The sequence below is a fragment of the Lonchura striata genome, chromosome 11 (genome assembly GCF_046129695.1).
Source record: "Lonchura striata isolate bLonStr1 chromosome 11, bLonStr1.mat, whole genome shotgun sequence".
Classification (NCBI taxonomy): domain Eukaryota; kingdom Metazoa; phylum Chordata; class Aves; order Passeriformes; family Estrildidae; genus Lonchura; species Lonchura striata.
In genome coordinates, this window is record NC_134613.1 from 17,232,275 (window position 1) to 17,256,834 (window position 24,560).

At 47.0% G+C, this 24,560-nt stretch overlaps 1 protein-coding gene across 3 annotated transcripts in view; it reads left to right on the forward strand.

Annotated features, from left to right (window-relative positions):
• The window catches only part of NTRK3 (neurotrophic receptor tyrosine kinase 3), a 201,840-nt gene that overhangs the window by 95,442 nt on the left and 81,838 nt on the right, over nt 1–24,560 (forward strand). For all 3 annotated transcript variants that reach the window (XM_021530338.3, XM_021530339.3, XM_021530340.3), the window contains exon 12: nt 17,683–17,871. In XM_021530338.3, the coding sequence (XP_021386013.1) occupies nt 17,683–17,871 (189 nt within the window). The remainder of the gene's footprint in view (nt 1–17,682; nt 17,872–24,560) is intronic.

A 24,560-nucleotide genomic window follows, 5' to 3' on the forward strand; every position in this document is an offset into this window, starting at 1 on the left:
AGCTTGCCTGTAGGGAAAAACAGGGGCTCAACCTTGAGAGGTGCCAGGCATGGTCATCCCCAGCAAAGTTAGTGTGAGTGAGAACAGAGCATTGCCAGCTTTGTGCATTCCTGTGTGTACAGAGTGCTGTGGAAAGAGAGATTAGACTAGGCAGGTAGAAGGAGAAAGCTGGGTTAGCTGCCATCCCAGCTTACACTGAAAAAGAAATACCCTGTGGCAGCATATTCCACACTTCTAAGCCTGAACCCTGCCTGCTGTCACACACATCCTCACGCATACAGGGATGAGTCCTGCCTGCCCACCTTCCCCACAGCCACTGCCACCCCATGGGGACATGTCCCATCCCCATCTCACCCCACCACCCCCACTGCCCTGAACTGCAGCGAGGGCATGGGAGGAGGGAGCCATGTCCCCTGGGAGCTGCCCTACTTTGGGAATTTTGTGGAAAAAAGTAGCTCTATTGTCTTAAAATAGAGATAAATATTATAGCTTGGCAGAAAGAGAAATAGAAGAAGTGAGAGACTGCTTAGATAAATAAAAGGATGCATACTTTGGTACTGTAAATAACTACACAGGCAGATGGATGCACAACCAGCCCATAGACATGGATGTTATCAAGATGTTCCTGTGGAGCAGGAGACACATCAGTTACACGGCCAGGATCCTTCTCTGAGCTCCTTGTCCCCTTGTGCTCCTACCAAAGGAGCAATTTGCATGGTGAGCTGTTGCTTTTTCTTGTGAAAGCTGGATTGCTGGTTTCCATACTCTTCAGCTTTCCAAACTTTGCATCTTAGACTTGGGGAGCAGCCTTGGAAGAAAGAGCTTAATAAAATAATGAAAATCAATTTGTGGAAACAGCTGGACACAGACCTGTCCCTGGTTGAGCTCCTGTGGTTCCTGTTCCAGCAGGACAAAAGGAGCTGAGCTGTGGGTGAACCAGCCCCAGTGGCTCTGTGCCCCTCCAGTGCTCAGGTATTCATGGGTGCCATGGCATCTGTTGTGCTGCCTCCTCTGCCTAGCAGGGTTTCATCCTTGAGCAGATGATCGAGAAACACAAAACAAAACCTCAGCATGAACTGTTGACACCCTTCCTTTGTAGGGTGCTAAGAATTTTTTTCAAATATTCTATATTTGTTCTGACTGTTTCAAGCCATACTTTGGAGAATTTGGCTCAGGAAGTCTGGAGAATTGTCTGGCTCCCAGTGTTTCCCATTAAATACTCCTGCCTCAGTTTTCAGCTCTTGTTCTTCTACTCATGACCTGAAGCAAAAGCTCTGTAGTTGCTTAAATGGAGATGTGAGATTCTTGCAGTTTTCTAGAAAGACTTGGGTGTTCAGATTGTCTTTAGAAATGGCAAAGATTGGTGTGGGTGATGCATCTTCGAAACAGTTCTGTCTTTGCCTTTCTGCCAGAATGACCCTTTATCTGTCTCAGATTCCTGGCATTACCAACACTAGGCTATCCCACTTGACTCAGTCTTGGAAAATAGGTGTTACTAGATGGGTCGACAGCTGATACAGTTCAAAGTATAGCCTGTGGTAGGCTGAGTGATTCTGACAGTTTCTCTTAATCTGTTTGTTATATTTATGGTTGCAATTTAGACAATCCTATATTTTGGCAAATGAATTTATGTGCCAGTCTCTTCCTGTGTGATAAACTTTCCATTCTCAGCCACTGATGCCCATCTTGAAGGAAAGCCAGCAAGGTTTTGTTCACATTTTACCAATCACCTGCTTCTTAGCAGGTAGGGCTAAGACTTGACCACACTGCTGAGAAAAGACTCCACTCCCACCTTCAAAGTTCTGAGTAAAGGGTGAAAAATACTCCTGTTTCTGTCATTCCAAGCCTTCCTCTGATAGGCTACTGGCAAAGATGTGTTGGTTCATCACACTACCAGAGACTGTGCTGAGAGATCTGTTAAATATAGCAGAGCTGTGCAACACCCCCAAGTGCTGGATGTTCAGTCTGTTCCTCGCCGCGTGCCGAGCGAGGAATGCGGGGAAGCGGCTCGCTCTTGCTGCTGTTTGGCAGAAGATGCTTGCTATCTTTGTAGTCCTTGTGAGAAGTACATTGGGGCTGGACAGCATGTGTGAATCCCCTGGTGAAGATTCCTCCCAGCCGTGGGAGAAAAGGCTGGGTTGATTTTTGTGGGAATTACCAGAAGTTGGGTTTTTTCTGTAATGCCCTCAGGTAGTCAGTGGCCAGCAGAAATCCCTCTGCATCCACCTCTTGGTTTGTGCTGGTTCTTTGGCCATTCACATTAGAAAATGTGCTTTTGAAGAACTGTGTGTTTCCAGCAAAATATCTGGGGGGTCTTCTGGTCCCATCTTCCCATGACTTTTGGATCACCCTTCTCCAAGCTCTCATTGTGTCAGAGCTGCAGGTAAAATGAGCAGCTCCCTGCGCTGCTGCTAATGGGGCTGCAGATTGATAGCTCCTGGTTGCAGAAACACTTGTCACGGGCTTGACAAGCTGCTCAAGGTTGCCTGATGTTGCAGGGTGGAGGTGGAAGGAGGGAGCTGCTGAGCTCTGTGCTCGTGCTTTATGGCCCTCCTGGTGGGACTGGCAGGCAGCCTGGCATAGCAACTGCTCAGGGCATTTACTAAGTGATTTATGAATTTGTAAATTTTCTGATGCCCTGAAGCAAAAGTGCCTTTAATTAAATTTTTATTCTCTTCCCCCCTTCCCTGCCTTTCCCCTCCCTATTTTTGTCCCTGCCTGTGGTTTGTTTACTGAGACCCGGCAAAGCTTTGGGAGAACAGGTAGGAGTCTGTGAGCGTAGCCAGGAGGAGCAGAGGATGGCAAAGCAAACAAGCAGATGGTGGATGTGATAAAGCAGCCCCCGGCCGCTCTGCCAGGCTCAGAGAGGGCTCTGCAATGCAGTTCAAGGGTCCCACATAAGAGCTTCCTGCAGCCCTCTGCTCCAGACTCTCATTTGGCAAGGTGACTGAGAGACCAGTGGCCAAGCTCTCCTTTGCCATGTGCTCAGATCCTGGTGTTGTTTAGGGCTACCTGCAGAGTTGGGGTGCTGGGGGAGAGACAGCCTTATGCTGCTCTGCATTGCCCTGCTGCCTGTGATGTGCATGTGCATCCACCCATCTCCTAGTGATAGCCCTTCCAGTGGGGGAGTACATGAACCGAAGGAAAGGAGCTTTCCAGGATTATTACTTTGTTTTTCTTTGAAAGAAAATTCTAGAAGAATAAAATGAGAAGTTTGCCTCGCCTTTGTAGTCAAGGGACTAGAGGCAGCTCCCCTAGGAGACGCTGCCTTGGCATTGCCTAGGACTTCCCCCATCACCACTCTTATTTTGTGATCCCTCCCCAGCCACTGACTCAGTGGCAGTGTCCTTACCCAGCCAAGCGATGTCAGTCCCGTGAATAGATTTCTATCAACCCACTCATCTCTAAAGAGCTGCAGTTAAAAGGCTCTGGAGACATAATTGTGTCTGCGTAACAGCAGCGATGATTTCCTTGAGAGGTAGGATGAAAAGTGGCTCCATTCCACTACTTCTGCAGAGACTTGATAGCTGCTTCTAGAAAGGGACTTGGTTGTGGTCCAGCAGCCCCAACCACCACAGCTTTCCCTGCCTTGTGCTGCCTTCCAGCTGCCTGCTTGTGCTGTCTGCACACTCGAGCCACGGTCTGTAGGGTGTTACCAGCCCCACGGATGCCTCCAAGCCATGAATTTGGGAATGGTTTAGCAGGGTCTGATGCAGGATGCACTGGGCAGCCTGAAGTGGGCTTTGTACAAGGGGAACTTGGCCTGATGCTCAGCAGACACGTGTTACCCTCAGTGAGAAAGTCACCAGCCTTATGCAAGATCACATTTCTATTTTTCCCCCCTTGTTACCATGCTGTGGGTGAGGATGCTGTTTATTCCACTTCTTTCTGCTCCCTTGGTGGTGCAGATGGAGAAGTCACTCGACCTCCACATGTCTTCAGGTCTGGCTTCCCAGTGTGGTTGTGTTGTTGTGTCACTTGTCATGAGCTACAAAGCTGTTGAGCACAGGGATGTGTTTTGGGAGCACAGAGTGTGGAGCAGGGAGACAGCGCTTACTCATGGAGGTAAATGCCGAACACCCCATCTTTCTCTCCCCCCATGGCTCTCAGGCTAACCTGAGGCAGCTTCCCTCCCACCTGCCTTCGGGATTTTGATGAAATAGCTTGGGAGGAAGATGTGAAATATGTGTAGGGAGACAGGGATTTGGCTGGTGGTGCTTCTTATGCACTCATGCTTTAAAAGCTGCTGACTGAGGCTGCAAGAATCAGAAAGATTTGAAGCTGAAGATCCTTCCTTAATGTCACTTAATATTGCCAGGCCATTGCTTGTGCCAGCCGTGCCCATGATGACTGTTATGATACCCAATCTCTTGCATCCACTCATGAGTCCTTTTTAACATTTCCCCCCTTCTTCATACCTTTGTCCTGGTAGAAGAAAGATTTGTTTGTTTTGATTGCCCTGCCTCCAGGGCTGGCACCACATCCAGGTGCTGCTGGTCTCACATGGGGCTTCATGTGACTTGTCCCCATTCCCCAACCACCCACTGAAGCATGTCCATGTGGTTGACTCCCATCCTTTGTTCCTTTTCCCAAGCTGCTCTTTTTCACTGGTGCCTTCCAGCAAGAGGCCACTGTCCTGGTTATCTCCTGATGTTGTAGAGGACAGAGGTGGATCTGGGAGTGACTCCTCTTGGGGGAAGCTGGGAGAGAGATGTGCTCTGCCCCAAGCTCCACACTCATGTTAGGCACTAGCTGCTTTTTTTATCAAGCAGAATCAGTAGATACTGCATTTCTGCTTGTCTTAATTGATGATTTAGACTCTTGATGCATAAAAATGGAGCAGCATTAGTGTTGGGCTGACATGGGGCAAGAGGCCAAGAGTTTCTGGCTGGGTGGGCACTGAGGGAGCGGAAAGGAACTGGGAGATACAAGGCAAGCTCCCTGCAAGGTCTGTGGAACAAATCCCACCCCAGGACTGCCAGCCCAGCATTGAAGAGCCAGTTGATGCATTTGTGAACATTTATATTGAAATGCATGTAGTGTTCCTTGCTGACCTCCAACAGGAGCCACGTCCATGCCTGGAGCTCAGAGAGGAGGGGAGTGTGCTGTGCTCTTTAGAAAAGGAAATATCTCCAGACCTTGGAGGAATTAATTATTTTGTATGCTGGACTCTTGCCTTCTAACAGATCTATCTGAATTACAGATTAACTGTCAGTGTGGGGACAGAGGAAGCCATTTCAATGAATCGCTCTCTAATTTATTAGAGGGGTTGTTTGGGCCAGTGGATCAACATTGCAGCAAGTTCTCTGAGTGGGGAGCTGTTTTACATCCTTCTCCACATCTCCCAACCTTTTATTCCTTGCTTGTTTTATCTCCTTGTTCACAGAATCTCTCTCAAAACTAATAAGGGTCCCAGCAAGGCCAGTGGAAACCCCCAAACTGCAACATTTTACAAATGAGTTGTCAGCCCTCAGAAAGTTGTGATTTCAGAGCCTTTCTCCAGGCACTACTTCTGTGACTTTTAAACAAAACCATCACCTTTATGATCAAGGGCTATAAATTTTGGAGAAAGGCATTACATCCTGAAAACGCTAGTGCAATGATGCAGCAGTTGGTAAAAAAAGTTCCTTTCTCATCAGTTCTTCCTGGAGAATGTCAAGGGCTTCCATCTACTCCTTAAGTCTATAGAGGTTTTGTAAAACCCTCCAAAACTTATTTCTTGTTGATTCTGGGCCTTGTAGTAAAGCTTAACACAGCCAACACTGTTATTGATGTGAGCATCCTGGGCTAGGGAGCACCAGGGCTACCCAAACCCCAGCCTTGCTTCCTCTCCCAGTTGTTCAGCATGAAGGAAAAAGGATTTGTTTATTTGTTCATGGATATTTCTGACATGGACTTCATATTCCAGAAGAGTCTTATAATATTATAGGAGCAGATTTGGGATTTAAACCATTATACAAGTTAAATACATTTTGATTCTGTAAGCAATACACTATTTATCTTGGGATAGAATAAATCTGAGAGACTGATATCATTGCTGGAGATCATCTCAAGGAGGACTGTGGAGGAAAAAAAAGTGCATTTACTTTTTGAGAAGCGTAAGTTTTAAATTTTCATTGCCCTCATGCATGAACTGAGTTAAACTATGAGTGCAAGGATTTTTTATTATTTTTTGACCATGTAAGGATTTATCTTTTGGCCTGAACGCAAACATCCCAAGTCTGATTTTAAATTTGAGCCTACAAATTTGCACCCTGAGTAAATGCAGCCGCCTGCTTGCTGGCAGGGACTGGACACATGAGGTGTCTGCTGGAAGTGAACCCACTGGCATCTGCAGCCTTGATGGCTGCTCAGTGTTTTCATAAAAATTCCATTTCAAAACAAAAAGGTCAGAAGTTGACCAAAAAAGCTACAGCTGAAGACTATTTTTGTTTGAAAAATTACAAGCACTATTAATTACTGCATGAGAACCAGATGGTACTGACCAGTTCACTTTCATGGTCCGAGCAGGATCTTGAAAGAAAACCAAGAAGAAAAACACACAGCAAAGACAAAACATGTGTTGTGCCAGGTACTTTACATTTTGATCACTCCTTCCATTTGAAACCTCTGAGCAATGCAGAGTAAGGCACTTTTTTGTTTAATGGCTGATTATTTATTTATTTATTTTTTTAGCTTGACAGAATATTAAACCAAAATAAGGAGGCCTGAGAATTAATGTCTTTTTATGACTGCAAAATTCCCTGGTGTCTTGAGAGTCTCATAAAGTGGATATTTGGAGAGGGGATGCGCAGCTCCCTGGGCTTGGAAGCACTCCGGTTACCAGTGGAGAAAATAAACCTCCTTGGTGCAGGGCAGCTGGGCTCCAGGGAGAAGGCAGTGGTGTCAGCACGAGGTGATGTGGCTGCAAGATAGCCTTGTCAGGCTAATTGATCTGGAGCCTTTGCCTTTCCTGCCAGGGCTGCCTGTCTCCTTACCCATAATTCCACCTCTTTGATGGCCTGTCAGGAATATGGGACTTGGCCCAGTTTTACATTTATCCAATAACATTATGAAATTGATAGTGACACTTCCATTGGCACTAATTTCAGTAAGAGAGCGGAGCCAGAGGACAAGCGGTTTGCTCTCATGGTGGCTAAGTGTTCCAAGTGGATCAAGATGACCCAAGACTGATCTTGCAGTGGCCAAGGCATGGGAAGGGAAGTGGTGGGAGGGGGATGGAGGCGGCTGGTGGACTCAGAGCTAATGAGAAACATGCCTAATGCTTGTCCTCAGCCTGCAGTGGTCCTGGCTGGTGAGAAGCATATTCTGCTGCCCTGGCTTGTGCTGCAGAGCTGCTGCTGGCAGGGCTTTTGCTCCATGGATGGTGTTTATTTAGCAGCATTGGGCATCAGCCTCTGCAAAGGTCAGGAAAAGCCTCAGGCAGGAGGGCAGCAGTGGTCCCAGCTGTTGACTTTCAGGCCTTCAGTGATTCTCACTGTTTTAAGCATTTCCTGGCACAGGGTCAGGCTCCTGCAGCATCACGCTCTTGGCTCTGGTCAGTGATCCAGCACCAGGCTGGACATGCTGCTGATGGAGCTGCCAGTGGCCCCCTTGCCAAATATCACTGGGGGCCCTCTTGTGCTAGGGGAGCTCCACGCTGGCTGGGTTAGATAACACATCCCAAAGCTTTCGCCCAATGCTGGCCACAGCTGAAGGTGATGCAGTTGCCACAGCCTTAATGCACGCCGTGTGCATGTTCTTTGCCATCTGAATTGCAGAATGGATGGAGATGTAGCTTATACCCATCCCTGCAAGTGTTGAAGGCCAGGATAAATGGACCCTTAGCAACTTGGTCTAGTGGAAGGTATCCCTGCTCATGTTGAGAGGTCAGACATAGATGATCTTTAAGATCTCTTCCTACCCAAAGCATTCTGTGATTCTATGATTAAGCCACTTCTCCTTTCCTCTCCATCTGGCACCTATTCAGTGAAGGTGTGGTTTGAGATTGGGCAAAGCATCACTTTGGTGCTGAGCTGCAGTTTGCTCAAGATGACCCCTTGACCCTCGTCAGGCAGCCCTTTCCTCATTCTCACAGTTCATTTGCATTTTCACCCAAGGAAAGGCTTGGGGGGAGTGTTCATATTTTGTCACAGTCTTTGGTGGCTGGAGGCCAGGAGAGAGGATAAAAAGCCTTAGGCTTATGATAAATTGGAAATGCAGAGAGAAAATGTGTGTGCTCAGTGCTGAGCAGGCAGCCCTGCTCCAGGCTTGGTTCTTTGTGTGGTGTCACTCTGGATGCTCATGAGGTGGTGAAATACTACAGGGCCACGTGTGGTAAATCCAGCCATGGGGTCCCGAGGGTGTGGGGAAAGCAGATACTGCTGCTGCCTTTCTCATGTCCCTGTGTCAGTGGGACTGTCCCCTCAGTGATCTGGGCATGCCTGGCTGCCCATCATGTCCATCGCCGTGGGGTGTGAGAGGGCGAGCATCTCCCTTCTCACAAGGGCTGATGTGAGCCAGGGCTCAGCAGGCACTGCTGGGCACTGCTCTGACACAGCCACGGCACGTTCCTCTGGGACATCTCTTGTCACCTCCCTTGCAGAGCAGGGGAGACCTGTGCTTGGACCTGCAGCACCTGAAGCTTGTCACACGAGGGGACAGGAGTGAAGAAGCAGCACGTGTGTGGCTTGAGGGGTGTGGAGAAGCTGTAGGAAATGCTGCAGTATATAAAGCGTGTCTTGCGAACAGAAGAGATTAGAAAGCTGATATGATGTTATTCCGATTGATTTTGCTGTTGTATTTATACCTGGAGGTAAAGAGCAGACATACTGGAAATCAATTGGCCCTATGCTCTTCCCAATCTCTCTGCAGTGCCGTTCGAATGAAATGCTTATATCATTTTTACGGTGTGTCTGTGATGGGGATGAGTGAGCCAAGAGATTAATAGATGTTGGTGAGGCTGTTGCCCAGGCACTGCCTGGCTCCTGCCTTGTAAAGCCTGTGCTGCTCCAGAGTTCAAGGTGCCCCTGAGGTGACAGCTCGGTGACTTTGCTTGGGGGAAAAAAAAAAAAAAGCAAATCTAGTCAAGAGGAACAAAGGGTGGAGGAAGGTGAATGGCAATAAACCTGTGATTTGGGGCAGGCAGGATGTTGTTCAGCTCTGGAGCTCATGAGGGCTGGATGGAGACTTGGGGGAAGGAAATGAGGTTTTGTCTTCAAGCGGAGTTGATCCCTTAAATAAGGAATTGTGCATTTAAGATAAGGCAACAGGAATTTGTTTTGATGAACTGTAGTGCATCCAGGACCCAACAGCCACCCATCCTGCCTTACCAGCCCTTCCTGGACCTCACTTGAGGCTGGGGCCATGTAGGGATGTTGGCCACACACATATGCTGCATTCCTAGTGTCCCTGCTCACTCCTCCTGCCTTATCCAGGTGTGAGGTTCTCTGCTGCTGCTGCCTCTGCCATGCCAAGATGCCATCCCAGCAGGTTTCTCTGCAAGAATGGATGTTTGGTTTGCATCTGGTTCCTCCTCACAACCTGCATGGAACATGTATGCCCAGCAGTGGAAAAAACATCTTGTTACCAGCAAATGGGAGAAGATGGGTGGGAGGAATGGTGGAAGGTGACTGGGTATGGTCTGAATGCCAGCACCAGCATTGGCAGACTAAACACTATCTCTCTTCCTGCTGTGATAATTGAATAAAACAGACTTTTCTTCCTCTCCTGTTGCCTGCACTATTTGCTAGTTGTTTCACCTGATCTCAGCAGTGAAAATCTTTGTATCTTGGCAAATGAAACAACTTTCCAGTACCCATATGTTATAGTATGGGAGTAGGTATTGGCTTGTCAATCAGGCATCACCAAGTCCTTGCATTGCAGGTTCAGAAATATTCTGGTTATCCTGTGGCCTGTTTGCAGTAGCTTTGCTGCTTGGACACTTTCTGAGCTGAAGATGCTTGGTAACACTGGGCTGGAGTTTAAGCCTAGATGTAAAAATTTCTGCTTTGTCTTCCTTTGAGTGCTCTCTGTCTTTGCTGTTATGCATGGCTCTGGCTTGTCAGATCCCACCCTTTTTAATTATCAGATTGAATTACGATTTTTAATGTAAGCATTCTCTCTTTCTTGTTCTGCTGAATTTATGCATTTGTGCCATCATATTCATTGACTTTATATTTTATATTATTTGTTCTTAATGTTTCTATTCCTGAGTGTGACTGCTTATAGGATTGGTGTCTAAGCTCAATAAATAAACTTGAGAAGGAGAGGTAAGGGAAGGACATGGGAGGAGTGAGGGAGTTTGGACATCCTCTACAGCAGATGGAGTGATGCCAAAGAGGACTGGCTGGAGGCTGGAAAGAGTGAAGGGGGGATGTACAGGGCTGCTGCAGCCCCTCTGCCCTGATGCACCCCCTTTTATAGAAAGATCTGCCTTCTCCCTGCTGCAATCACCTGAAAAAATCAGAGAAGGAAATGTCAATATGTAAAGATAGAAAGGGGCTTCTGTAAATGGCAGTATTTTGGCAGCGTTGCATCAGGAAAGAAAGTGCTTAAGGATTGCCTGTGTAGGGATCGCCCACTGACAACGGATCTGACAGCTTTTTTTATATGATAATGCATCTGCAATGTATAAGGGGCTGGAAGGTGCAAGTGTAGGAGGAGACACATGTCCAATGCAAGCAGTGGTGGGTGCAGAGATCCCAGGCCTGTCCCTTCCTTTTACCCTAAAGTTCAGAGGGATCTTCATCTCCCCAAGATCATCAGGATCTCAAACCCATCATGTTGTTGAGAAAGGAAAAGGGATTGCAGTTTGCTCCTGCCTTTTTTACTGGAAGGGCTGGAAGCTGAGGATTTGGACTTTATCCCTTTAAAAGCTCAGATTTATGTTCTTGACGTCTTCATCTGCCTGCAAAGCTCAAGGATTTGATTTTTTATATATAGTGTTTCACCAAAAGCTGGTGGAAGAATCTGTGTGCCCTGAGCTATGGCAAGGAAGGGATTGGCACCTTTGGAAGCTCCTGAGCCACCACAGTGGTGCTCCAGCAGGGGCTGTGCTGCTCCAGCCAGCCTCCGCTGCAATGCCCTTCAGGTCCATTGGCATCATGCAGGGATAGCCTGGGGTGGATTTGGGACATGGAGGTGGAATTGAGCTGTATGGATGTGGGAAATGCTGCGTGGACACGGTTGAGGTGATGGTGACAATGAAGGCACTGAGTGCTGGAATTAGGAGGGAGGTCTGGATAAAACCCATTGTTTTACACAAGTGAGGGGTCTGCTGTGGCTCAGGGGAAGAGGTGCCACATGATAGACCACCCAGACTGGTGACTCTGGGGATGAAAAGTGGCTGCTTCCCATTGTGGGAGCGTTGTGGAACAAGCTGGAGCCCGTGGCAGGCTGGCTCCAAACAGGCTCCGCATAGGCACCAAGCTGTGCCTTGGCTCCGTGCCTACATCTGTCAATAAAAATTAAGAAATTGATTTTCTTTTGTTTGCCTGAAAGGACGAGGCTCTCTTTATGAGACAGTAAATGCAATCTTGCTCTGAGCATGGCTGGATTTTTAATTGTATTTATTGTTCTTTCGCTTATTCTTTTATGAGTTTCAGTTCCCCTCGTTGCTGGTGCAGAGATCAGCCCTGGGGTGTGGGTTGATTTCAGCTCCAACAAAAGGTTGGCAATTTTTTAGAGTTTCTTTTTAAACTTGTTTATTTTCCTGATAAGCTGAAGTTTGAGGTTATTTTTACCCTTGTTTTTGTGCATGTGTGTAGTTCTGAGTTGTAAAACTGGACTGAGAGATGTAGCCTTGGAATTATCTACTTGCCAGGTGGTGACAGGACCTTTTGACGAACAGAATTTAAGATTATGATTGGGGAAATGTGGAAATGCCAACAGGGGTTTGGAGTCAGAGGAGGAAGGAATTTTATATACTATATATTGGAATTTAATGAGGTTTGCTTCAGAGCTTGCTATACAACGCATGGTGACCCACTTTATTAGGAGAGCAGTTTTTTTTTTCTAGTTATGGGTCATATACAGTTCCTAATTAACTAGGTTAATTATATGGCTTCTTTATATTACAAAGGAAAGTGGAGATGGCACAATTAGCTCTTGCAGGGATCATTTTTGATCAAAAAATGGTGTTCTGCATGACAGCTCCCAGAGGTGTGGGTGGGGAGAGGGGATTGCCCTGTGGCGCTGAGCATTCACATCTCTCTTCTCTGCCTCAGCAAGCTTGGTTTCTGTCCTGAGCACTTGGCCTGGGATGTGCAGGGAATTGTCCTTTCTGAAACCATGCTGGAGACCAGTGCTACACCCACAGTGCCTCTGATGCTGCCCAAACTCATCTGCAGCTCTGCAGAGGCCCCTCCTTGGAGTTTCTCTGGAAGCATCAGAAAGGGAAGATGCTGAGGACTTTGGCTCCAGGTGAAAAGTGCTGCAGCCTGTGAGGGCTCTGAGCAGCATCACTCCCTGTAGCTAAACTGTCCTTGAAAGAAGTTTCTTTACCCTTTCCCTCCCCAGCCTGGCAGTGGCTGAACCCCTGCAGCATCCCTGGGTTATCTGTTCCAGTGCTCAACCAGCCGTACTGCGAGGCATCAGGGAGAACATTCAAACTCTAATCTCCCTCAGTGCAATTTAAACCTATTATTCCTTGTTTTATCCCCAGTGGACGTGGAGAACAGCTATTATATTTCTCTTTGCTGCAACCTTTTACATATTTGAAGGCTGTTGTCACGTGTCCCTTCAGTCTCCTCTGAACACAAAGCATAATTCTTTCAGTTTTCCCTTAGAGGTCATGTTTTCTTCACCTTCAGTCGCTTTTGTTGCTTTGCAGAGGTTACTGGCATGCCAAGCTGGAGTTTTTGTTGTTTCTTCACCTGTTTGCCTTGGGGGTATTCATTCTGTTACAAATATGTGAGAAGTGACCATTATCTTCTCTAATGCATAGTTATTTATACAGTATATTCCTGAGCCTGTTTTGTCATAAACTATAGCTCTCAGCCTTGATAAATAATTTCCCACTATGATATGCTCTTGCAAACAGGGGTCCCTAAGCTATTTATTACTATTATTATTTGCTTTATTTTTCACGAGTAACAAGCTGTCTGTATAACACTGTGAATGAACCAGGCAATTCACAGAAATGGACTGAAAGACCTATCCTGTTCACAGAGCTTCCAGATAAACAGGAAGGTGAAGGTAAACACCAAACCAAACTCTAGTTTAGCCAGGGGGAACAGTGCTGAACAGAAAATGAGAGATTTTATGAGAAGCAGAGATTCTGGGGGGAACCTGGAGGAGTGTTTACAAAGATTATAATATCAAGGTGGAACATTGCTGGGATGGATGGATGGATGGATGGATGGATGGATGGATGGATGGATGGATGGATGGATGGATGGATGGAGTGTAGCCTGGCTGGGAGAAGAACAGAGGGTGGAGATGAGGCTGGGAGTGGTGGTGTTTGAGTGAGGTGTCTTTCTCAGGAAAAAAGGAGTTGGCTGTAGAGGAGATGTGGGAGGGAAGGCAGAACAGAATTGCTGCCTGTGGCATTTCCAAAAGCAACATTTCCAAGCTGCCTCACTGCTCTTTGTTGAACATCAGATGAATTTGGTCCTGATTTCCAGGTCCTTGTGGATGACTCTCCCACTGGTGTTGTAAAGGGGCTGGAGCAGGGGCTGCTTCTTCCCTCAGGGGTAACCCTGGGCAGCCCTAAACATCTCCACAGCCTTTCCTCACAGGGAAAAGGTGTGATGAAGTGCCTCCATCACTGCTGCTGGTATTGCCTCCTTGTTAGGAAAGCTGCATGGGGTTAGCTTGGAAACCAGCTCAGCTGTGTCCTCCAGGCAGTGTGCAGGCTGCTGGCTGCTGAGAGCCCTGCTTGGAAGGGAGGACAGCCAGCCTTTCAGAGTACAGCTGTAACAGGTCCAATGCTCAGAATGGACATGGACTTCTTAAAGTTCTAACAAATAGACCCTTTTATAGTTAATATCCATAGTACATTTGTCCATAACACAGGCTGAGTTATTCACAAAACTAGATACTGCATCACTGTTCTGGAAAGCTCTGAAATTTTTAATATAATGTTTTAAAATCACATGATGGCATGTTAGGAATTACTCCAAGCTACCCTTTGTCTATTATTATACATTTTTACTATATAAAACTGTCTTCTTTTCCATCTCTCTTTGCACATTTCCCTGTCAAATGCAAGGTAAAGCTAAATCTCTAAAATCTGTACTCTCTTCATTTTTCTGCTTCATTTTTTTTTCCTTTAACCTTACCTGGAAAATGCACTGGTGAAACCAGTGAGAATACTTCCAAATGAAGCCATTCATCAGCAGTATACATCAGAAAACTGAACCTCTTTGCCTACTAAAAAGCAAAAAATTATATATTATTGCCAAGCTAGATTTAAAAAATTTGAAGTCCAGGTAGCTGCTTTATTTCCAGGAATTGCTAATGGCAGAGTATATTTTGAGTAAGGGCAATAGTCACACCTATAAAAGTGATTGGTGGCTGTTTGATATCCATGATGTTTTTAAAGTTTGTCTCAGGCTTGCACAGTGAGCCCAGCACTCGTCTGAGTCTCAAAATGACAACAGAGGGGCCATGGGCTTAGAGGGAACTGGATCTCAGCAGTGACCAGCTAGAAGAGATGGGAATGAGAGAGTTAATGTGATAAAGCAGCATGACTGTGGCTGTAGGAATTATTGTTGTCCAGATTTATACTCCCCCACCACACCCAAAAAATCCACAACCTAATAGGAGAAACTTGGAGAAGTCCTCAAGTGAAAATTGCCTTTAATCAAATTATATCCTTTAGAGGATATTTGGATTAATTATATGTTCTAGGGCATGTCAAATCAGTGCCTACAATCACCAGAACTGTTTTAGAAAGCTGGAATGCAGTGAGTCTGTAAGTGTTCCTTAGGACTCTTGGGAATGTGATTTATTTTAGTTTTTTCAAGACCTGGAAGTACAGCTGGAGGCAGTAAACTGACCCTGGATTACTGCAAGGGTAGAATACACTTTACATGTTGTGTTCTCCCTGTGGTGCCTCTGCCTTTGCAGTTCTTGGGGTTTTCCACTTCTGCAGAAATATGAAGGGGTTGCGATGGAGAAGCAGAGTTCAGCTCTGAGGCTTTTGGGGGTTGGTAGGCCTTGTAAATGGATAAGTTTGGTGACACCACCTGAGTTGGAGGACTCAGAGGCTGAGTCCATTCACAGCACACAATGCTCATTGTGAACATTGTGAGGAGTGAGGATGCAGCTGTGGATCAGCTGAGGTGTGGTTACCTCTTGCCTCAAAGATCTTGGATATGTTTGGGGCATGAAGCTAAGATAACACATGAAGAAAGTCCTCCTAAGAGGACAGAAAAAACCCAACCCTGTGGAGTGTAAAGAAGGTCAGACTCTGGGTGTGTTTATTGTCAGGGAAATGGCCATGAGAACATTGGCTAATAGATGCTTGCTATGCTTATTTTCTCCAACCTCCTGGATTGTCCCCTGCTCTTTTAGATGTAGCCATGCCCTTTCAACCTGCCTGTTCTATAGGGACAGTGCCATGATCTGTGTTCCCTAAAAATGAGGAGGTGCTGAGCAAGCAAGAACAGCAGGGGTCAAATGCTGGCAGGGTTTTGTGAGTCCCTGAGGAGCAGGTCCTCAGCAGGGTCTGTGTCAGCCTGGTGTTTGTTCCATGCTTGGTTACATCCTCTTTGATCCTGGGCACAAAGGTGTGGCTTCTGCTCTCAGAATAGAGGGCAATAAAAACTTCCTTCACACAGAAACACAGAATGGATTGGGTTGGAAGGGACCTTTAAGAGCAGCTATTCCAACCTTCCTGCCATGGACAGGGACACGTTCCATGAGACCAGTCTGCTCAAAGTCTCATCCAACCTGGCTATAATTCACCAGAGAGGCCTTTCACATCCCCTTGCCTGATGAGGTGCCATTCTTTGGAGCAATGCCTAGGCTTCCTGAGGAAAGCAGTAAGCTCTCAATAGTCTCTCTCACTGGAAGGGAGAGTTTTATGGTCTTCTCTCAGATTATTTACACCAGTCTATACTAGTTGATATTTTAATGATTTTTTTTAACTGCACCTTGAAATGGAGAGTTCTCCTGTTTCCACCATTGCTGGGCTGGCCAGCAGTGCAGGGTGTGGCTGAGGGAATGTGCACATCATGCAAAACTGAGTCATCCTGGTTTGTCTGCAATGAATTGACACTGTGAAGGAACAAAAGTCATTCAAACAAAAATTGCCCATTTGTTTTTCGTGCTTGGAGAAACACACCGTGTGTAGTCCCAACAGACAGAGGCATCTTGCATCAAGAGCTGAATTTTGCCTTTGCACCTCAAGAGCTGGAAAGTCACGCAAGCCAGGGGAGTAATGTTAAAAAAAACAGAACCTGCCAGAAGGAATTCACAGTAAAGGGCGAGAGCTTTTTTCCTCGTGACTAAAACACCTGTCACAGCTGCCAAGACTCTGCTAATTACACAATAACTTTATTATATCCCACTTGGAAGAACAAACAATACTTGAAGCTCCAAAAATGAGCAGCCTTTACACTAGATTAATGCAGGCAGAATGGCTGCATGGAGCTGTGTTTGCCTCATCCTCCCAGTAGCTCTGAAGAGTAAAATGGCTTGAAGAGTCCCTTCTTTGTTGCCAGTGCTACATAATAAAGTAATTGTGCAATTAGAAGCAGATTACTGATGGGTGATGAGCATTTTTTATGCAATGTAGGTAAAAGGCTGGCTTCTCTGAATAAGTTGAAAGCCTAACTGCAGCATCTCTGCTCCTTTTTACTTGAGCTTCTGGTAGTCCCTGGTAGCATACAGACAGGAGAAAAGAAGTGTCACTTGTTGAGTGTGGGTTTTCTTCCCATGTTAAAATATTACAAAGCTCTCATGCAAGATTTCACTGTGATCCCTACCTTGTCCAACACCAACACAGCAAGAATGGCTGCAATGAGTATTAGAGGGTATAATACCAAAATAAAACATAAGGGATAGAAGCCTTTCACTGCTCCTATCTTACATGCCTGACTACTTTGCTTCATTTTCTTGCCTGTCTGATGGTGCTGTGAATTTTGGGAGTCAAGAGAGTAAAGGGAAGATGCTGCCATTTGTGGTGGTGATGGTGGGAATGAGCCTGAGCTGAGCAGGATCTGCTCCAGTACATTGTGGGTTCCTGTAGACATCAGTCTGACTGAAGGGCTCGGTGACTTTGCTCAGGTGAAGTTGCAGGAGGGCAAAAAAGATGGACAACACACTGGGCAACAGACATCACAAATATAGATTTGAGGTGAACTAACTCTTTGTGGTTAATACTTCTTCAGTCTTAGCCTGGTTATGATTTCTGCCAAGCTTGTGATGCCAGAGTATACAGGCACCACAGCTATTGCTCTCTCATGACAGCCGTAGGAGAGGACTTTTCATGACTCACCTCTGATGCAGTGTCACCTGTAGATGCTTAACCCTTTGGGATTTTCAGCCTGGCACCTCAAAGCCAGGAAAGAAAACCTGAGATGTCTTCCCTACCCTGTGATCTGCCCATAGAAACTAAGCCTGGGGATGGGACAACTGGCAGGATCGCTAGGATGGGCTGGTGGTGCTGCCATGAGCAACCAGGGGCATGTGACAAACAGCCCTCACTGCTCCCTGTTCTCTGCTGTCCCTGACGGCTGTGTGTGATGCTTGCAGGTCCCGTGGCAGTGATCAGCGGAGAGGAGGATTCAGCCAGTCCTCTCCACCACATCAACCACGGCATCACAACGCCCTCGTCCCTGGACGCCGGCCCGGACACGGTGGTGATCGGCATGACCCGCATCCCCGTCATCGAGAACCCCCAGTACTTCCGACAAGGTCACAACTGCCACAAGCCAGACACGTGTGAGTGCCCGAGCCGGCCACTGCCCCACGGGGCTGGGGATGGGCTGGGGGGCTGGGGGAAGGAGGGCGAGGAGGAAGAGGTTAAGAGGATGAGGAAGAAGAGAAGGAGGTTTTCGAGGAGAGTGGGTCTTGGTATGGTCCAGAAACCAAAGTGAATCTCAGGTCTCAGAAATCACAACATACATGTAGATGCTTCCAGAAAAGACTTTCCACTCTCACCTTCACCCTCCCTTCACCCTCCCTCTGCCACCCACCCGTCACCTTCCCCCCTCCCCTGCCTGAAAGTGCCATTCCAAGCCGGGCTCTTCCTCATCAGCTCCAAGCATGAGGTCCCAGGTGTGAGCAGGAGCCCCCTGGGAGCGTGGGGATGGATGTGACCCCCACTTGGCTGGGGAAAGCACCTGCCTCCCCTTCCTCCTCCAGCAGTTTCCCAGTCATGGGGCTGCCTCTTTGGCTCCCCTAAGGGCCAGGGGGAAGCTCAGGATACATGGGCATAGGTGTGGCAGATACCTGGAGCTATCTTTGTCTCCAGGAATTTTAGATGCTGGATGTATTGTTTTTGTGGGCTTCTGTAAAGCTTCTGCATCTTTCCTGTATAAATTTGGGTCATTAACTGGGCTCATTAGACTAGCAGGAGGTGATCAAGTGTCCCTCTCCACTTGCTGTTTCTAAATTCTGAGCATAAAAGAAAAGTGCTGTGTAAAAGGATGCTTTTCTGGGAGTCCTGCACCACTTCCCACACGAGTGGTGGGATGCAGCCTTCCCCAGCATGCGGCTCACAGGCGGTAGCTGAGCTCTCCCAGGCCTCTTACCAGCTCTGAGGTGCAAGCTGAGCAATGCAGGAGGTTTGGGTAACATTCCTCTCTTGCTATTGCACATTCTTTTGGTGCGTCTTGCTTCCAGGTAGAACTGGAAAAATAAAAGTCCTGCAAAACAAAAGGTGAAAAGCCCTCAGCTTGGGCTGTCTCTGTGGCCCAGCCAGAAGCAGGGAGTGCTGTGCTGGTGTCATCTCTGCTCTTCCCTTGGCTGCTGCTGATGCACAGGTGCAGGAGACAGAACTCAGCCCCTGCAAGCAGGGAGAAGGCCCATCTTCCAGTCTGCAGGAAGCCATGTGGCATTGAGTGTTCAGCAGGAGCACGCTGCTCCTGGCCTCCATTCCTCCTCTGGGGCAAGGGGAGCTACAGCTGCTGCTCCCACAGAGGTATCTCTGGGGCAGTCCCCACTGTGCACCCTCGTGGGTCCTGCTGGCTTGTGCCCAAGCCCTTAGCACCGTCCTTCCCTTGCCAGAGCAATGGGATGTACCCAAAGAACGTGCCTGGCTTTCCCTTTGATTTTCATTTTGATGTGCTAAATTTGGTCTGTTTGTAGAGAGGGGAGGAGGGCGGTGATTAGGCAGGAGTGGAGAAGCTGAATGTAGCATGGTTTTTCTGTGCTGTTAATTATATATTTTGCATTTCTTATAGCACCTCATCTCAAAATGATTTACAAACTCTGATGGCTTGGGAGGGAGGGCTCCCCCGCTTTACTTTTTCTTCCTTTCCCTCCTGTGCTGTCTCAAATCTCTTTAATCTGTATGCCGACCATTGCAAGATGTGGGTGCTGTTGAGGCTGTGGAGCAGCAGAGCTTAAACCTCAAAGAATTCAGTTTTGCTCTGAGCCTTTGCCCTGTGGGATTTGACAGAGCTGGGTGGGTTACAGGGGAAGTCACTCGCAGCAGGATTTGACCTGAGCGTCATGGGGCTGTTTGAGCAGGATCTGAAGGGTTCACAGAGATGCTTGGGTGGCATCTGGAGGCACTTCTGTCAAGGATGCCACGGGAGGGAATGCTCCAGGTTCTCCAGGACTGCACGGCAGTGAGGTTGAAACCAAACCCCACAACACTGGTATTCCCTTTTGGGGATAATAAGAGACAAACTATAGCTGGGTGCTTGCATGTTGAAAACCCGACATTTTTTTAGATTTATTTGTCATTCATGGGGAAAAACCCAGTCTCCTCAGGTGGAGTTGAATTTGGTGCTTCTTTTGTATGTTAGTCCCCAAGCTTTAGCTTGGTCAAAACTTCTGGCTTCACTGGTGGCTTTGCTTGAGGCTGGAAAGTTTCATAATTCACCTATTAAATTAACCATGCTTTGGGGAGCTTTTGCTGTAAGGGGTTTGTTTGATCTGATGTGCTCTACTCAACATAAGCCTGTGCTGGAGAATGTTTGTTGATCCTGCTCTCCCTGTGGTTGTCATGCTGGAGGGTTTTTCCCTCCCCCTGTGCAGAGTTTGGACACAAACACTTCTCCCTTTGTTGTCACTTCTAAAGAGAACTCCTCTGGGCTGGGGAGTGCCTCTGTGCCCAGCTGAGCCTGTACAGATGCAAACTCCCCACTCCACCACCTCCCATGAGCTGCTGCCCAGCTGTGAGCCAAGGTGTTCCATGACACCCAGCATTTCTCATTTGCACTGAGCTGTTGCTAGAGCAACACCTTCAGCAAGCATTTCCCCTCTCCAACATGAAGCTTTTCTCCTTCCTTCCCCCTGCAAGCATCCCTATGCTCTTGGATGCTGCCTGGGTCGAGGACATGCCGATACCCATTGCCGTGCTGCAACGAGGGGAGCAAACTCTCTGTGCTTAATGCAGTATTAATAGTACATTGATGTGATATAGATTTCTGTCACCCTCCATACTAGCGAGCATCACTTATCACGCAGGGATGAGGGATGTTTATTCCCAGCCACTTAGCTCTGCATAATGGAATTGCAGCTGAAATATGGAGAGCAGCTCCCTGCCTGTGGAGCTGGAGGTCTCTCGCTCCCTCTGTGCTGTGCTGTCCCATGGGATCTTCTTCTTAATGTGTCCTCAAGGAGACAGAGACCTGTTTGTCACTGGGAATGTGCTGTCCTCGTGTCGATGGGATGAAGGGCACAGGAACCAGCCCTCACTTCTGGCTTTCTGGGATTTTTGCAGTTGTCTTGCCCTGTTTCTGTTACTGCCTGACTTTGTGTAGAGGGGGGACAAGCTCGACTCAGAATTCTCTTTCCCTTCCTGGGTGAGGGGTTCTCAAAGAGCCATGGAAGACACCACCACCCTGTTTTCTCATGTTGAAGCATTTATTTGTGAGAAATGTTCCCCCATCATTGTGCTGTAACTCTGGGCCATGCTGGGTTTGCATCCTGTCCTTGCTTCAGCTGTCCTTAACCCTCCCTACCTGGAGGGTTAAGAAAAGAGTTTGGCAATGTGGACAGTACAACACAAGTGGATTTCAGAAGAATAGGCTAAAACTGCCTTTTTCTCCTGATCTGGTGCCACATGGAAGGGAAACCAAGTTCATATCTGTTCAGCAAAGAGCAACAGGTTGTGATGACTTTGCACCTCTATATCTGGAAATAAACAGATCAGAGGAGAAGAATGGGACTTTTGGCAAGCACAGTGGGAAGAGAAAGTGATGAGGATGAGAGTTTAGGACTACATAACATCAGCCTATGGTCAGAGATTTTGGTAATGCAAAACATGATCCAGACTACCCCCATTTGTGGCCAGAATTTGGCTGTTTGTCCTTCTGGGCAGGCCTGGCAGTAGTAGTAGCTTCTTATGTTATCTCTCTCTCTTGAAGTTCAGGATTTGATTTCCCAAAATTCAAGTTTTGTAATTATGAGTAGCTGGAGATTTCTGTGGTGAAATATTGGTAATGTTGCAGAAGAAACATTTTGGAAGGTCATTTTACTTTAATAAGAATAATTAAATAGTAATTAATTCTAAGCACAATGCATCAGATGCAGATTAGTTCTTGGATCTGATCTCTTGAGCTTTACTCAAATGCCACAGCACAATTTTGGAGTTGTTCAGCTCTCTTGTATTTCTCATCTAACAAAACAGGTCTTCTGGAGAATGACACAAATTGGAGAAAAAAAATCCAAACCCTGATGGAGAAAATTGATCTGGGAGGCAGATCCCCACCTGCATCCCAGCAGTGGATGCTCAGTTGCAACAAGTAATGTGAAGCTGAACTTTTGGGGCAAACTCTTTGGTTTTGGGGGAGGTTTTTGCCAGCCAGGACTGGAGCTGGCTGTGTTTCCAGGACTGGCGCAGTCTGGGGACTGGGATGCGTTCTCCACACGGGTGGAGCAGCCGTCCTTTCCTAGAGTCCTAATGAGGGTTTTTTTCAACCTCATTTATTACAGGCTGCCCTGACATAATTACATATTCAAAGTTAGTAATTACACGTATTCATGCTAATTAAGTAATTAGATATAATTACACTAACTGTAAATACGTGGTAATCGGCTAAAAAGAAGTACTTCAGAAAAAAAACAAGGCAAATCACACAATAAAAGCGCCATCAGCACTCTTTCACTCAGTACCCTGTCTTTATCTTTTATTTCAGTGCAGCTTAAAAGGAACATCGTGGTCATTTCAAAAATCATATTTCTTAAACATAGATTTTCTTACCTTTGCTTTCAATAGATCTCAAAAACTAAAATGAAAAGGATATTTACCCTTAGAACTGTTAATTTTTTTTGTTTGCCTAGTGTGTTTTGTTCATCCTGGGCATGGGAAGATAAAAAGTATGCAGCATTTCTATTTTTGGTCAGTTCATGGTCCCATTTTTGCCAAAAACAGCAACAACATAAAACTGAATTCGTAACTGCTTGAAATTTTTTTTGCCTAAAAAAGAAAACTGAAACAGTTGGTAGTGGAAAAAAACTTTTCCTTTTTTTTTTTTTTTCCAGGGATATGATAATTTGTCAAATATTCTTTTTATGTAATATAAATATGGAGCACAGGGTAAAGTGACAGCAGCACTCTGCTTCCCCATGCCCAGCCTGGGGCCAGGCTCCACAGGTTTCAGTCTCTCACACAGAGCTCTGCTGTTTCTCCAAACTATTTTTTTCCCTCTTATCTCCTCTGAAATGAAGTCCCCAGTCTCTTCTCCAGCAGGATCCAGCTCCCATTACTCTTCTGAAGCAGGCACTTGTGGGTGAAGACTCTTCTGTGCTGGAGCTCTCATGGTCTTACAGTCTTGTCCTTCTCACTCAGCTCATGTGAAGTATTTTTAGGGTTTTAACAAGAGTCTGTGAGAAGCTGTTTACTCATTTATATGTGTTTTGCTGCTCTGTGCTGTGTCTCCTCACTGTTCGTAGCAAAACCTGAGCTTGTGGCTGGGGACCGTGGAAGAGCCCTGACCTCAGAGCTCAGCTGCCAACAGGTGAAGGCATTGGGGGTCTCTGCAATCATCTCCTGCCTCCAAATTTCCCTCCCTTCTGGTTTGCTGTTGGCTCTCATGGGAGCTGATTTAAGCTCCAAGTGCTGATGTGAACATCCTGCAAAATATTTGGATGTTGAAGAAGCCTTGTGGGCTTTGGCTGGCTGTTCCCGGAGCAGGTGTTGTAGGTATCTTAAGAAATGTGTGAGCAACCAAAATTACTGCTTCTGTCCCCCACCAGAGGAGAACTGAACTTCCCCGTGCCCAGAATCAGCTTTTTGTCTCCTTGCCCAGGCTGCAACATCTGACCAACAGGAGACATACCATGGACAGTGAGACTTGAGCCAACTTTCTGAGCTCTCAGTTTTCCTGCCTGGGGCTATTTCCTGCTCTGCATCATTTCTTCTATCCCTGGAAGAGCAAGTGGAAGAAACATCCACGTTTTCCACAAGTCCAACCTACTTTTGCAGAAGTGGAGTGCCCATCCCACCTATTGCACCTGCACTTTGAGTTGCAGTCTCACACTTCAGACCTTCCTGCTGTGATGCTGCTACAGAAATGAGTTTTTTTCAGGATATCTTGGAAAGGCTGGCAAGATCCATTACCTTACCCCTCAGCCAGCTCTGGAGATGTTGTCTGCATGGTTGTACCATGAGGAAGTAAAGCAGCATGGCTCTGCCTGGTGCCTGCCTGCTTCAAGATGAGCTGCTGGAGCCAGCAGTGCAGCTCTGCTTGCTCCAGATGGGATGGGCACCTGACCTGGTTTGAGCATGAGATGGTCACCTCCTGCTGCTGTTTGGATTTTAGATCTATTCTCTGTTCCTTTAATGTGTGTTTACTGGAGATATTTGTAACAGCACCCAGGATCAAAGGGGGACCAGCAGGCTCCAGCCCTGGCATGGGGAAGTGACACTGGCAGCACAGATGAGTGATGATACATTGGTTCCTGGTGGTGAAGATCCATGAGGAAGAGAAACCCTTAAATCAAGAGCAACGTGGCTTTGGGCTTTTGATGGTGACTGGCCTGTGGAGAGACTGCTGGATATGCACATCAAGGGGTTGACAGGGAAATGTTTTCTCGTACAAAACTCTGCTTTCTCCTCTGCCTAAAAGCATCCCCACTGGACTGTTTAATCCTGATATCGGTGGGGCCAGGAAATAGGGTTGTCTCACCTGGGGAAATTTCAGGAAGGGAGCTTGTGATGTGTGAACTGTCAAGAACTTAACAAGCCAGACGAGAGGAGGTCCTGACCTGTTTTCCTACTGGATTTGGAGTGGCTCTAGTGCAGCAGGCTGCCATTTTTGCCTGGCAGCCTCATCCCTGCATCAATTGGGTTGGACCAGAGTGCCCAAGAATGCAGCATCTCATGGAGGATGTGTATGTACACCCCGACATTCCACCTTACATCCAGCCCCCTGCTCATCTCATACAGGGGCTCACACCCTCCCACTCCTCTTGCAGCATTCCCTGGCCTCCACACACACACCCCCAGTGGCCCT